The sequence below is a fragment of the Gadus morhua genome, chromosome 22 (genome assembly GCF_902167405.1).
Source record: "Gadus morhua chromosome 22, gadMor3.0, whole genome shotgun sequence".
Lineage (NCBI taxonomy): Eukaryota > Metazoa > Chordata > Actinopteri > Gadiformes > Gadidae > Gadus > Gadus morhua.
In genome coordinates this window covers 9021557-9036411 of record NC_044069.1, presented here as the reverse complement: position 1 = coordinate 9036411, position 14855 = coordinate 9021557, and the positions used below count along the sequence as shown (strand labels likewise).

At 45.8% G+C, this 14855-nt stretch overlaps 1 protein-coding gene across 15 annotated transcripts in view; it reads left to right on the top strand.

The window, feature by feature from the left end:
• ptk2aa (protein tyrosine kinase 2aa) overlaps window positions 1-14855 on the top strand; it is a 59185-nt gene that overhangs the window by 31896 nt on the left and 12434 nt on the right. For 5 of the 15 annotated variants that reach the window (XM_030348102.1, XM_030348101.1, XM_030348096.1 and 2 more), the window contains 12 exons: window positions 1211-1318; window positions 2093-2210; window positions 2493-2523; window positions 4045-4109; window positions 7384-7401; window positions 9669-9725; window positions 10702-10722; window positions 12517-12614; window positions 12885-12969; window positions 13805-13905; window positions 14267-14382; window positions 14656-14756. In XM_030348102.1, the coding sequence (XP_030203962.1) occupies window positions 1211-1318; window positions 2093-2210; window positions 2493-2523; window positions 4045-4109; window positions 7384-7401; window positions 9669-9725; window positions 10702-10722; window positions 12517-12614; window positions 12885-12969; window positions 13805-13905; window positions 14267-14382; window positions 14656-14756 (919 nt within the window). Of the gene's footprint in view, window positions 1-1210; window positions 1319-2092; window positions 2211-2492; window positions 2524-3515; window positions 3683-4044; window positions 4110-4879; window positions 4967-7383; window positions 7402-9668; window positions 9726-10701; window positions 10723-12516; window positions 12615-12884; window positions 12970-13804; window positions 13906-14266; window positions 14383-14655; window positions 14757-14855 lie in introns of those variants that run through there. The other 10 variants (XM_030348099.1, XM_030348109.1, XM_030348100.1 and 7 more) reach the window with 8 other exon arrangements.

Below are 14855 nucleotides of genomic sequence, written 5' to 3'. Positions count from 1 at the left end.
ACACATAATAACACACACCCACACAATGACAAACACACACAAAATAGCACGCACACATACACAAAAAGACACACACACGCGCACCCACACACACACATAATAACACACACGCACACAATAACAAACACACACACAAAATAACACGCACACTCACACAAAAAGACACACACACGTGCACCCACGCACACATAATAACACACACGCACACAATAACAAACACAAACACAAAATAACACACACACTAACACAAAAAGACACACACACACAAATAATGACACACGCACACAAAAGCATACACACACACCCCCAGGCACACGCACTCGCACACGCATGAACCCACACGGGCGCGAACGCTTGCACGCACATACACAAAATATCACACAGAAAAATAACACACACACACAAACGCAGGGCTCTGCACTGACATTTTCAGGGGTATTTCCTCAAGCAATTTCGGAGTACCCCCCACCCCACCAGTCACAGAGAAAGAATTATCCGTTTGATCGGATATATTTAGAATGGTATTCATTAGAGCTGTCAAGCAATTAAAATATTTAATCGTGATTAATCGCATTAATGTCATAGTTAACTCTAATTAATCGCGATTAATCGCAAATTCTTTTTCTATGCTAAATATCCCTTGATTTTTTTGTCCCATAATTCTTCTCATTTTAATTCTCTTATCAACATGGTGAAGTGCATCGGCTTGCCTTGTGCAAATGATTTTTTATTGATAACAACATTGGCATATACACAAAACAGGACGATACAAAAAAAGAGCCTATAGTGCAATTAAACGACTGCTTTGAACAAATGTCATTTGAACATAGCAGTCAGGCTACTGCTTCTTTGTTTTGAGCCAAAGAATTTTTTTTTTTTTTTTTTGTTATAAAATAATTGAGTTAATTGCGCGATAAAAAATTTAACGCCGTTAAATTTGGTTTGCGTTAACGCCGTTAATAACGCGTTTAACTGACAGCTCTAGTAATAATATAAACAGAACACACACACACACACACACACACACACACACACACACACACACACACACACACACACACACACACACACACACACACACACACACACACACACACACAATGTACTCTCAGCAAATCATCTTTAGATAGTATACTCAAACACATTGTAAAGATGCATACTGTACCGTTGCCATCCGGTCTGATTGGCCTTGTGTTATTGTTCTTCGTAGCCGACCCATCTGGCGAACTTCACTCAGGTCCAGTCCATCCAGTACTCTGCAATGGAGGAGAAGGACCGCAAGGGCATGTTGCAGGTCAACGTGGCAGGAGCTGCTGAGGTAACGCGCGCGCACACACACACACACACAAACAGAAACACACACTATCTAGATTATTATCTAGAATCATCTAGCTTATCACTCACATTTCACACCTGTGTGGCTCAAATTGGAAGGTTAAATTATTTGAACGAGTGCACTCTCGGGTTTGCTCTGTAACTGCCCTCAATGCGTTTCAGAGGTTTGTAACATTTGATCTGGTGTGACTGGAGTAGAGAGAGTAAGGGGAGGGCATAGGGATACAATTTGGCCCAACTTCGGTCAAATTCTAACATTGTCCCTACTTTGAGAATCCTAGCGGCCAACATTTTCCCTACATAGAGTCTTAGGGGCCAACATTGTCCCTACTTGAGATCCTAGGGGGGCAAAATTGTCCCTACATAGAGAGACTTAGCAAAGGAAGGGCCATTCACTGTTGTTCTAGTGGAGCTTTTCACTACTGATGGGCCCTTCACAGCGATGAAGTTGCCACATACTGCCAAGGCTGTGGTTGTAGGGTCCTTTGGTACAACATCTGTGTGTGTGTGTGTGTGTGTGTGTGTGTGTGTGTGTGTGTGTGTGTGTGTGTGTGTGTGTGTGTGTGTGTGTGTGTGTGTGTGTGTGTGTGTGTGTGTGTGTGTGTGTGTGTGTGTGTGTGTTTGTGCAAGTGAGAGGGAGAGCGAGCGTATGTTTAGTTACAATGGATTATTGTAACATTGCTGACCCTCTGATCTCACTCACTATTGTGTGTGTGTGTGTGTGTGTGTGTGTGTGTGTGTGTGTGCGTTTGTACAGCCTCTCACAGTGACGACGGCATCGCTGACGATGGCAGAAAACATGGCGGACTTGATCGATGGCTACTGTCGGCTTGTCTCCATGGAAACCCATTCCTTCATCGTTAGGGTCCAGAAAGGTGAACAGCAGTGAACATCATTTGTTTGTTATGTACAAATATATATACTGAATATACATACCGCTAAAAACATATTTCAAACAATTATTTATTTTTCGAATAGAAATTCATGAATTATAGGTTGTTTTGGAATTTAATTATATAAATATATTGTAGTTGAATTTTTTTTTTTTGCTATTAAAGTAGTTTCTTTGTATCTGTGTAAATTAATATTGAATTACTGTATAGTGGTTTTCAATTGTTCTGTGTGACTCTGAATCCTGATCTTTCTTTGTCCACTAGAGGGCGAGAGAGCACTACCTTCCATCCCAAAGTAAGTACCTTCTTGTGGCGGGTATTAAAGTGCTGTAAATAGCAAGACTTCTATCGGGGAAAGTGTGTGAGTGTGAAGATGATAATGTCGTGTGATGATGTCGCCAAGCTTGAGGGAAATTGGTTTTGATGCGTTTCTAATCTGCAACTCATCGATCAAAGCCTCACTTCCTTTACTATTTAATAGATGCTGTGCGGTTGCATTGCATCGTTTGATTATTTACAGTCATTGTGCAACAGCAGCAGACGTCTAAACCACAAACGTGTTTCCTGTGTGGAGCTCTTATTGAAGATAAGAAGCTGTTTAAACAAAACTGTGGAACTGTTTGGAGGCCAGCGAAAACCCGCTCATCCCTTTGAATCCTAAGGGCGCAAGACTGGGTCAAACATTGCACTTTTAATTTGAAATAGATTTGTGGGCAGTGCTTGGTTGTTTCCAAGAGGGGGCAATAAAGATGCTTTTAGAAATGAGTTATACGAGGAAAAAGTAAACTAAAGCAACACAGGCTGTTCAAGTATCACATATTTCGTTGGATGGCCGTCATTCCCGTCTAGAGTAAATTATTTTGATTCATATCTGTGCATAACTTGACGTGGAAATAAAAACAGTGTCTCCTGTGCACTTTCCCTCTTTATCACCCTCTCAGTTTTGCCCCTCTCTCTCTGGTCAAATAAGGAGATAAGTTCAGGAGCCCGATTTTTTCCATTCAAGTCTTTTTTTTATACACTTGGAGCAGTCTCCTCCCGTTTTTGTGACCCCCACTCTCCTCCCACTCTCCCGTCAATCTTCCTTCCTTACACACTTCTCTTCATTTTTTTTCTCTCTCTCTCTCTCTCTCTCTCTCTCTCTCTCTCTCTCTCTCTCTCTCTCTCTCTCTCTCTCTCTCTCTCTCTCTCTCTCTCTCTCTCTCTCTCTCTCTCTCTCTCTCTCTCTCTCTCTCCCCCTCCCTCCCTCCCTGGTAGAGCAGAGAGCGGTGATGGAAAGATAGTAGTTCAGTAAACTGGGCTAGCTGTTAGCAGAGGAACTGCACAGTCAAGGAGCTAGTGCTGCGGGCTACATGTGTGTTAGCGTGTTGATGTGTCTGTGTTGGAGAACCCCTGGATCTTACATATCAGAGTTTATTTTTTATTGATGGCATCACGTTTTGAAATGCTATTAGGTATGTTGTTTAATAGTGTTGCTATTGTCTATGGTTTTTGCTCAAGTTTGGTTATTGTACGAGTAGTGACTCGTGGGTGTCTGTTGCATCTAATATTTTCTCTCCTCTCTCCCTCTCCTCCTTTCTGGTCCCGTATTCCTACTTCCTTTCCACTCTTTCCTCCTCTCCACTCTTCCTCCCATTCCTTGTCTTCCCCTTGTCTTTATCTCCTCTTCCATCTCCTCCTCCTCTATTTTATTCTCTCCTTTCCTATTTTTCTCTCTCTCTCTCTCTCTCTCTCTCTCTCTCTCTCTCTCTCTCTCTCTCTCTCTCTCTCTCTCTCTCTCTCTCTCTCTCTCTTCCCCCCCCCCCCCCCTCCCCAGGCTGTCCAACAGTGAGAAGAAACTCGAGGCGGTGAAAAGTGGAGTGAGAACCATCTCAGTCTCCGGTAGGAAAACAACACACACACATAGGCACACATACACATACACATGCGCACACTCTCACAGATATACAGTGACTCTCACACACACACGCTCTCACAGATATGCAGTACACACACACCAACACAGCTGGATCCTATGTCAACAACTGGAGTGAGACCCCTCCATTGTTTGCTTCTATATAGGAGTTTAATACTGGCTGAAGCCAGAGCATTCTTGACGAGATTAAAAGTTAATTGAACACACTCACACCCCAACACACACTCTTATCAGTGCCAGTCTTTTCCGTTTGTGTCACTCTTACTTCCTGTCTCAATCTTTCCTCTTCCTGTCTTTTTTTTCTCTTGTTGACTGCAGCATTTCTGCCCTTCTTGTCTTTTTTTTTATTAGTTATTCACTGCTTCTGCTCACAGTGGGATATTTCTGTGTGATTCTCTCTCTCTCGCTCTCGCTCTCGCTCTCGCTCTCTCTCTCTCTCGTTTTCTGTGTGTATCTCTCTCGTTTTCTGTGTGTATCTCTCTCGTTTTCTCTCCCTCTGTCTCTGTAAGTTGCTCTCTTTGTCTGTCATTCTATCTATTGCTCCCTCCCTCTCTGTCTCTCTCTCTGTGTTATTGTTTGAAATATGTTCCATGTTGCTCTCTCCTGTTCTCCAATACCTCCCCCTTTTCTCCTCCACCTCTTGACCTCCCTCCTTCCCTCCAACATTGACTTTGCCTTCCTCACTTTCTGTCGTAAACCATCTCTCCTCTTGGCCCTCCTGTCTGATTGGCTGAAGACTTGGGGACCTCAGCTCCCTCTAAGCCAACCAAAGCGCGGCGTTTCCACCTCCCATTTGTCTTCTGTTCCGATTCGCCACCCAAGGGTATCCTCGGCTCTGATTGGCTGGTCAACAGAGGAGTTCATCCAAAAAATCTGAGTCAAAACGTAGAAGGTCCACATTTTGAGTAACATGTGACTTTTAGATTTTGTGACTTAATTTTTTATAAAAACTGACATTTCTATTAGGTTGAATTGATACAGAAGAACCAATTTTTTTTTTTAGGTGCCCATCTATCAAACCAAATGTTTGGATTTAATAGTTGTATCAATACACCCTCTTTCAAGAACGACTGTAACCCATTTACATTTAAAATGTTATCTTTAATAATCCTAATTTTGAGGATGAGCTCCACTGTTAATTGTTTGATTACTTGCTGTCTGCATGACTGATTCTTATCGTGACTTGCATAAACAGATTATTAAATGCTCCTCATAAACGCATATAGAATATAAACGCTCCATAAGAACGCATATAAAATATAAATGCTCCACATAAAAACAAATCGAATATATTCTCTCTAGAGCAGATTGACTCCTATTCGCAGGGAAACAATATATATACGCATAGTACATATTTGATCAAACGTGTTATCAGCCACCATGGCTGGCCGTCTAATGTACTCTATAATTCAGTGTTGGTCGCCTCATTCACATCAGTAGATGTAGGTAAAGCCCACTGCTGTGGGTGTGAGACTGGGTACTGGCCACCGATGCTGCGGTGAGCCAGCTGTGGGTAAACAATCACCACTCCTGCTGTTCCTGACTCAAGCAGACCCCCAGCTGAGCTCTGAAATAAAAGAGGGCAGTTGGTGATCGAGCAGACACACACACACACACACACACACACACACACACACACACACACACACACACACACACACACACACACACACAGTAATACAAACACACACAGTAATACAAACACACATCGGTACACACAAACACTCACACGTATAGACACACACACACACACATTAATACAAACACACACCGGTACGAACACACTCACACGCATAGACACACACGAATACATAGGTACCCACACACATATATAGACACACGCATGCGCACGCACACACCAATGCACACATGCAAACCCACACCGATGCACACATTCTGTATAAACACACACACACCCCATCCCGGGAGATATGCCAGCTGTTTGTGGCGTCTACTGGATCCTGTCAGCGCTTCAGTCATGGGATAGATCAGGACGCCAGGTGGCTTGCATTGGGGAAACTAAGGCAGAGACAACATATATAAATCAATACTGACTCAATTCAGCTACAGAGACAACACATGCTCTATAATGGGGGATAGTTCGCCAGCTAAACATCCTGTGTGTTCACTGGGAAAGGTTTTGGCACGTATCGTTTCACTCTTGCCTCACCCAGCCAGATCCCAGGAGTGATTTGTCTGTTCAGTGTCTATTTATTACATTACAGAACACGTGAAGCGTATTATTATTACAAATTCCCATCTGGGATCAATCTTAACTTATTACCCTGTGCTGCTCCCCACTTCCAAATACCACACAATAGCCCTACTCTATGCCTAATCCAACGGTTAGACGCTGTGGACTTTATTATTTTTAACCGGAGGCTAACGTAAACCCTGGCAAAGGAACGGTTTCCCACTCTGGCTGATGTTCCACATTGAGAAACAAATGTTCTGGATTAGCAGTATTGGCAGGTATCTGTAATGGAGGAACGTAGAAGAGCATCAGTCAGTCGCCCAGGGGTTGATTCAACGTCTCTCTCTTTCTCGAAGCCTTAAACCTGAACACCAGGCTGTTGGCCGGCCTTGTGTTCCTGCTACAGCTGCTCGCCCCAGCTGTGGAGGTAGCATCAACAGCTAGCATGCTAACTTCAGCTGCCTACGCCGCATGCTATGCTATGCTACGTCCACCTTAACATCCATCGCAGTGCTTTTTTTAAGGCGATATTTACAGCTTACCAAGCGGCACATTCAGGAGGTGCACTAAGAACCCCCGTCCCAGGCTTACACCTTCACAGGCTTAAGCAACCAGGGGGGGTCACTGATCAGCCCTGCACTATCAACCACGTCTTTATCCTGGAGTTTGAACTAACCGGCTTGCTTATGCACTTTGATCCCACAGCAAAAACTGCTGGATGCATCTTCATCGTTTTTTAATTTCCTCTTGGCTGAACATGAGCTAACAGTTATCATCTTCTGCCTCTCTCTCTCTTCTTCTCCTCCTCTTCCCCTCTCCTTCCTACGTGTTTCCCTCTCATCCTCCCCCTCTTTCTCGCTCTCTCTATTCTCTCCGCCTCTCTCTTCCTCTATCCATCCCTCTCTCCCTCGCTCTCTCTCGCTCTATTGGTTGGCCTCCTCTCCCACATCCCTCTCTCTCTGTTTCTCTCTCTCTCTCCTCCACCACCCCCTCTCTTCCTCTCTGTTGTTTTTGTGCTTCCTGCATGCTTCTCCCGGACCCTGCAGAGGATCTGAGTGGGGACGGTAAAGTTTTGTTCTTCATTATTAACATTGATAACATGAATAACCTCCCATGTTGTTCCCCGTTCTACTAACCAGAGTGTGTGTTAGACAGAGAATGCATGTGGATGTGTAGGTGTTGGAGCGTGTGTGTGTGTGTGTGTGTGTGTGTGGTGTGCACGTGGGAGGTTAAAGCTATAAAGAACATTGGCAGCAGGTGTAAAATGCAGCTGTTGGAGTTTTTTATATTGGGTGATATTTCATACTAGATTAGTACTTAGAGTCTTTTATAGTGTGCATGTTGGAGTGATGATTTTTAATGTGTGTACCCGTGGAAGGGTGTATTGCGGCATGTCAATGTCAAACGTTGTCAAGGTTGAACTCCGAGCCGAGTTTTAGTTGGCCACGGAATGGAGGGGTGTTTCTCTTTAAGGGCAGGACTCCAAATCCATCTCCAGCTCGCTCTCCTGCTCGTCTCTCGCTCTGCCTCTCTCACTTTCTTTCTTTCTCTTCACTAAGAAGCTTGGCAACACACACACACACACACACACACACACACACACACACACACACACACACACACACACACACACGCACACATGGAACACAAACACACATGGAACACACACACACACAGCTCTACTCAGATACAGACGCATAGGGGAGTCGGGAGAGGTCTGTTGTAGTTAAGAGCGGCTGCATTCTTTGCTATTATGGGATGGCTTGGAACACACGCACACTCATCCACATGGACACACGCACACGATTTTGACTATTCTGACTCAAACTCAAAGTCGGTACTTAAGGACAAATCCAAACCACATGCAACTAAAACGGGAGCAATCTCATCGCTAGAACCATCCCACTAAGTCCCATTACTTGAGTTTAGGTTCCAGCAGGGCACTGTATCAAAATACTACTCATTGTGGGACTACATATACCACAGCTTGAAAATGAGTTTTGTATCTTCCAGTATATTTCACATAAACTACAACCAGTCATACACTTACTGTCTGATATAATTAAAAAAGTTATGTTTATTTGTTGAGGATGTTAACAGATGCAGGAACAGTAGTGACTTTGTTTTTCTGAGTACATAGCTTAAGGCTGGAGTTTCTATTCACAGCATCTTTAAATTCCCTAATGGCACCACCTCCAGCCCCTCATTACACACAAGGCTGATTCACAAACAGTGCTCTTTTGAACGCACCATTTACTGACTGTTAAACACCGGCCTGGGCTAGTCTCCTTAACATAAGTTGGCGTACTGTAACCGGCCGACTCTTTAGCCCTGCTGGAGTGGACAAGGCTTTCATAAATCACCAGGGAAAAGGCAAGAGCAAAATGGAGGAGCGCAGATGTTGGAGTGAGTTTCAGACAGCTGAGCCAGTACCCTGCTTTCACTTCAACAATAATGCCATCTGCTTAGGGTTGGTGCTATCCTCTCTCTATCTTTCCTACTCTCTTTATCGCCACTGCCTCTTTTTATATTTTATATTCTCTCAGCTTACTCTCATTGTCTGGACTGGCTTTCTCCTTCTTTTCTTAAGTCTCTTTGCTTTCACTGCTGCTTTGTGTCTTTCTTTTTCCGCTTTCTTTTCTCTTTCATCTTTGCTTCTTTCTTTCCTTCTTTCCTTCTTTTTTTACTTTCTTTCCTTCTTTGCTCCTTTCCTTCTTTCTATCTTTCTTTCATCCGTCTCCTCCGTCTTCTCCTGTCATCAGCCTGCCTGTTGTCCAGCTGTTCCAAACTTCAGCCTGAAATACACAACACATGCTTAGCTGACTTTCTCCATGTGTGTGCGTGTGCATATACACGCGTGTGTGTGTGTGTGTGTGTGTGTGTGTGTGTTTGACAGAGCTAGATAGAGACCAAGCAGTAGAAACAAGACTACATGCGTCTTCCTTTGCACAGGAACTGGTCGGGCTTTGGGAGTCTGTGGTGTGGCGTTGCTCTGCGTTTGAGTTTTCTCTGAGCGGCTCGTCGTTCCCAGCGCTAGCTTCACATCACGTGTCTGTGCGTGTGCGTATGTGTGTGTGTGTGTGTGTCCATGTCGTGGTGTGGCCGATCAGACGCCCGGTAAACCAGTCCAACATTGTGTTGTCTTACGTGTACGTGCCTGGGTCATTGTCGGTGGAATGTGCATGCGTCGGTTTTGTTTTGTGTGTTTCACTTTACTGTCGAGCTGACCTTTGATGTGTGTTGTGCCCGTCGGTGTGCGTCATCGTGGTTCTGTTACGTTTGTGTGGCTGCGTTGTTGCTGACAATGTGTTGATGTGTGTGTGTTTTGCAGAAACTGATGACTACGCTGAGATAGTTGATGAGGAGGACACCTACACCATGCCCTCAAGTAAGTAACCACCTGCTTGGTTCTCTGCACGTCAAACCCAACCCAGGCCAACCTGTTCACATGATTTTCCTTAACCCCTTACTCTACACGGGTGTATGACTAGTCTCCTCTGAAGCGATACACCCGTCTTAAGTTGAAGCAAATGCCCTTGTTTTCCCCGGTTCAGCTGTGCAAACCCCGTGCTTGTTGTACTGGGTTAGGTCTATCCCTAAAGAGACTGTGGCATGACTCTGGTAGATCCCAGTGAATTATACTGGCACTGGGAACGGCTGGTTTGGGCCCTAGCCACAGAGTAATGGCTGCCCGTGGTTTTGGCACTGTGGTACTATTATTTATATAATTTGAGATATTTCATACACAATATTTTTGCAACTCTATTATGTGGTCAACTTACTGAGCATATTGCCTGTTTTTCTCCCCACGTTGACCTCCCTTTGTCTGAAAGGAGGTCTTTTCGTTTGATTTGTCTTTTTTATAATTACAAGCTTTTCAATCTCGCACTCAATCTGGCACTCTCTAGTGTGTCTCTTAGTTTCGCTCTGTTTCTCTCTGTCTCTTCCTCTGTCTCTCTCACTCTCTCACTCTCTGTCTCTCTCTCTCCCTCTCTCTGTCTCTTTCCCTGTCGTTCCAAGTCTTTCTCGTTCTCGGTCTCTCATTCTATCTTCTGTTAATTATCTTCGTGCAGTTTCGTTTTCCTGACTCTCAAGATTTCAAACATTAAGCCGATATTGTTTTTAACATGTATGTTTACATGAGATAGTTAATCTCCAGAGTATGTTTTGCACACATTTGTTTTTCTCAGTAATCAATGTCGTTAGGGAACGTTATCTCTCTGAATGAGAAACATCCTATGTTTTTTTGCAAGTGTCTACATCTCTATATCTATGTGCTTTTCTCTCTGCGATCTCACCCTTACTGCAGCTGTCTTTCTGTCCTGTTTTCTCTGTTTTCTTTTCCTTCCCACAATGCAACACAGTGGGCTATGGCGTAGTCGAAGGTAAATCCGCCCCTTGTCTTCCACCTTTCCATCTTTTACAGTTTTGTCTGTTTTTTGTTCACCGGGCAAATACAATCTAGTGGAGTTCGGCTATGTCAACATGGTATTCATGATTGTTAGGTTTGGCTTTGTTGTATTTTGTGTGTCTGTTGCGTTGACCACAGTACACTGACCACCAATACCACACCATATAGCACAGTGCCCGGTGGAGAAAAAGGTATTCAGAAACTCATGCTTCTCATATCAGGTTTATCCGGTTGGTTTGTGTGGGCTATTAGATTAGACTGTGTTTTTAGAAAGACTAGAGCCCAGGTCATTCAGCTCTGGTCTTGGAGCTTAATATGCCCATATCAAATAAACTCAAATTCCCAGAATTCTCAGCCTCAAATTGCACTCTGCCTGCGACTCCTGCTGAGAGACCTGAGTTTATTTTCCTTTCTTTGCATCCTCGGGGGTATTACTCATTCATCCTCTCCTATAAGTCCATGTTTTCCCACATCTCTACCTCATTATCTCCCTGGTTATTAGTATTATTAGTCATTTATGTGGATGTTTTCATTATTTTTGTGTTGTTTTTCCATTGTGTGTGTTTGTGATGACGGCGAGTGGTATAAAATGTGTTTATTCATAACTTAAACCCTGCCAACGCTGATGCATCACATGATCGTGTTTCTCATCGAATGCAGTCACAACTCTGTGTGCCGTTAATAATGTTAAGGGGTGATGACATGTTGACCTCAGGTCAAAGGGGACATTCATAACCCATTAACATGTCAGTAGACATGGGTCACCCAGGGAGGACGGTGGACTACATCCCAGTCCATACGGAGATCTCTGAGGCGATGGGAGGCGTCCGCCACACACAAACCCTTCTGCATGTAGCGTTTGGTTCCACTGTTTATCTTCATTTAGTTGACACGGTGTGTGTGTTTACTTGGTCATGTCCAGCTTCCCTCATCCTTCTCCAAGTGACTCTGGGGATGTGTGTGTTTATATGCATTCACAAAGTCCGGAACATAAACATACGGAAAACTGTAACCATGGAGACGGGGTATGCGCAGATCACTGTGAGAAACCGGACAACTGGACGTTCGTCCACTCCACACACAACCTGATGTTACTAGGGTTACAATGCCGTGTCTTCTTGGGACTCTGGCTGTGCATGTGTTGGATCTTGTGTATTGACACATGCATTATGCCTTCGTGGTGGTGTGCTGGCCCTTCTTTTGTATCGCGGTGTGCATGCCAAATCATGGTACATCAAGATGATATGTGTTTCATCATCATTTGAAAATATGATATTGTTTTTTAGTGTGTTTAAATTTAGACTGCAAGGCTGTCCACTCGTCTCCCCCCCCCCTCATGCCCCCTCTCCTCCTCTTCCCTTACCTCCTCTTCCCTCCCCTTGTGTCCCCTGTCTTCATCCTCGCTAACCTTCCTCCTCCCTAACCTCCTCTCCTATCCCCTCATGTCGCCTCTCCTCCTTCTTCCTAACCCACCTTTCCTCTCTCCTCCTCTCCTCCTGTCTCCTCCTCTCCTCTCCTCCCTCCCCCTTCTCTCCTTCCCCCCTCCCCTCCCCTCTCATCCTCCTCCCTCGCCCTCCTCTCCCTTCTCCTTTTCTCCTCTCCTGCCCTCTCTCCTCTCTCCCCCTCCTCTCCTCTCCTCCCTGCCCCCTCTCCTCCTCCTCCTCCTCCTCCTCCTCCTCCTCCTCCTCCTCCTCCTCCTCCTCCTCCTCCTCCTCCTCCTCCTCCTCCTCCTCCTCTCTAACCCTGTCCTCCTCTGCCCCCCCCCCAGCACGGGACTATGAGATCCAGCGGGACCGGATTGAGCTGGGGCGCTGCATCGGAGAGGGCCAGTTTGGGGACGTCCACCAGGGGGTCTACAACAGCGCGGTGGGCACCTGCCAGCCTCTCACACACACTCACAGTATTATAAGTAGTACAGACTGCAGACCACCCCGTCCACTATTACTGCCCCCCCCCCCCCCCCCCCACTAAGTGACGTTATAAGTTATGGCAACCAGGTTGGCTGGTTTACTGAATTGAGCCTCTGTCTTTAGAGTTCGACATGCATTTGCCTCCTTTTATATAGTTGATATGTTCCTCTGACTGTAGTGTGTGTGTGTGTGTGTGTGTGTGTGTGTGTGTGTGTGTGTCCTATAGGACGATCCGAACCTGTCAGTAGCCATTAAGACCTGCAAGAACTGTACATCGGACAGTGTCCGAGAGAAGTTTCTACAGGAAGCATGTAAGTACTCGTTGATTTGAGTGTGTGTGTGTGACTGTCTCTCTCCATCCCAGTCTCTGTGTGTCTGTTCTCTGATACGGGAGACTTCACAGTGAAGGAAAGAGTGGTTTACAGGGGTTGCAGTGTCTAAACTCTCTTCTGGCACGGTTTACAAGCTACAGCTGTGTGTGTGAATGTGTGTCTGTGTGCGGGTGCATTTGTGTGCGTGCATGTGCGTGCACTTGTGTGCGTGCGTGCGTGAGCATGCATTTGCGTGTGGCTGCATGTGTGTGTGCGTGCTGCACACACCGTGAGGTGTCTGGGTTCAGCAGAGCACTGAATCAGGAGCTGGAGAATCCCCAGGACCCAGAGCCGTGTGTTCAGCGAGCCCCATGGCTGTCTGTACAGTAGTGCCGAGGATCAGCAGGGCTCTGGGCGTTCAACAACACAATATTACCCTTCACTTTGATCTACAGTAACTCCCTGGAACATTTATGTGGTAATAACATGGTGGTTTCCAAAGTATGAATGATATTCGTGGCGTCCGATCTTCAGAAGGTTCAAACTAAACTGAGCCTGACGGTCGGGGGGGGGGGGGGGGGGGGGGGGGGGGGGGGGGGGGGGGGGGGGGGGGGGGGGGGGGGGGGGGGGGGGGGGAGTCGGTCAACTTAAAAACATAAATACCCTGTTCCTCGGGCTCCCCATCATTAGGTAACAGTAAACCCAACCTTCGTCCAGTTACAGGCCAAACCGTGTGGTTACATCCCCGCACTCAACGGTCATAAGCCTTCACAACATACTGTGGTTTTAATGTGTGTGTGTGCGTGCGTGTGCGTGTGCGTGTGTGTGTCCACAGTGACAATGCGCCAGTTTGACCACCCTAACATAGTGAAGCTGATCGGAGTGATAACGGAGAACCCAGTGTGGATCATCATGGAGCTGTGCACCCTTGGAGAGGTATGTGTGTGTGTTTGGAGGGGCTCCGCACGCCTGCCCACCGCTCTTTATATGCGGACACCCATCATTTGCGTATACTTTTCTTTGTTGATCTGCATGTCTGGCTTTTTGTTGAAGTAGTTGAAAGTAATTGTATTTCTGTCTCTGTGTCCGTCCTTCTTTGTGTGCATGTGTGTCTGTCTGCCTGTGGGTCTGCCTCTCTTCGTGTGTGTGTGTGTGTGTGTGTGTGTGTGTGTGTGTGTGTGTGTGTGTGTGTGTGTGTGTGTGTGTGTGTGTGTGTGTGTGTGTGTGTGTGTGTGTGTGTGTGTGTGTGCGTGCGTGCGTGCGTGCGTGTGTGTGTGTGTGTGTGTTCCCTCCCCAGCTGCGCTCCTTCCTCCAGGTGAGGAAGTACAGTCTGGACCTAGCCAGCCTCATCCTGTTCTCCTACCAGCTCAGCACGGCCCTAGCCTACCTGGAGAGCAAGCGCTTTGTGCACAGGTACAGACACACACACACTTACTCATTCACTCACTCACTCACTCACTCACTCACTCACTCACTCACTCTCTCACAGGTTTCTGTGTGTTCAATTATGATGCATAATAAATAGACACGGTTTTAAGTCAGTCAAATAATCGATAGATACTTACTTATTTATGGTTTTATTTTATGAATCAACCCATTGATGCAATCGGTTATGGTTTTTTCCTGTTTTTAAATGAGAGTACACTATCCTGTATCATGTTACAACGAGCCCCTGCTGTGCTCCAGGGACATCGCGGCCCGCAACGTGCTGGTCTCCTCCATGGACTGTGTGATGCTGGGGGACTTCGGCCTGTCGCGCTACATGGAGGACAGCTCCTACTACAAAGGTACATACACTCGCACACAAACACACACATGGAGGGGCATTTCATTGCTGCTGCTGCCAGCTGTAACATCGAACCTGTACTGAGGACCTTCTGAAGGAC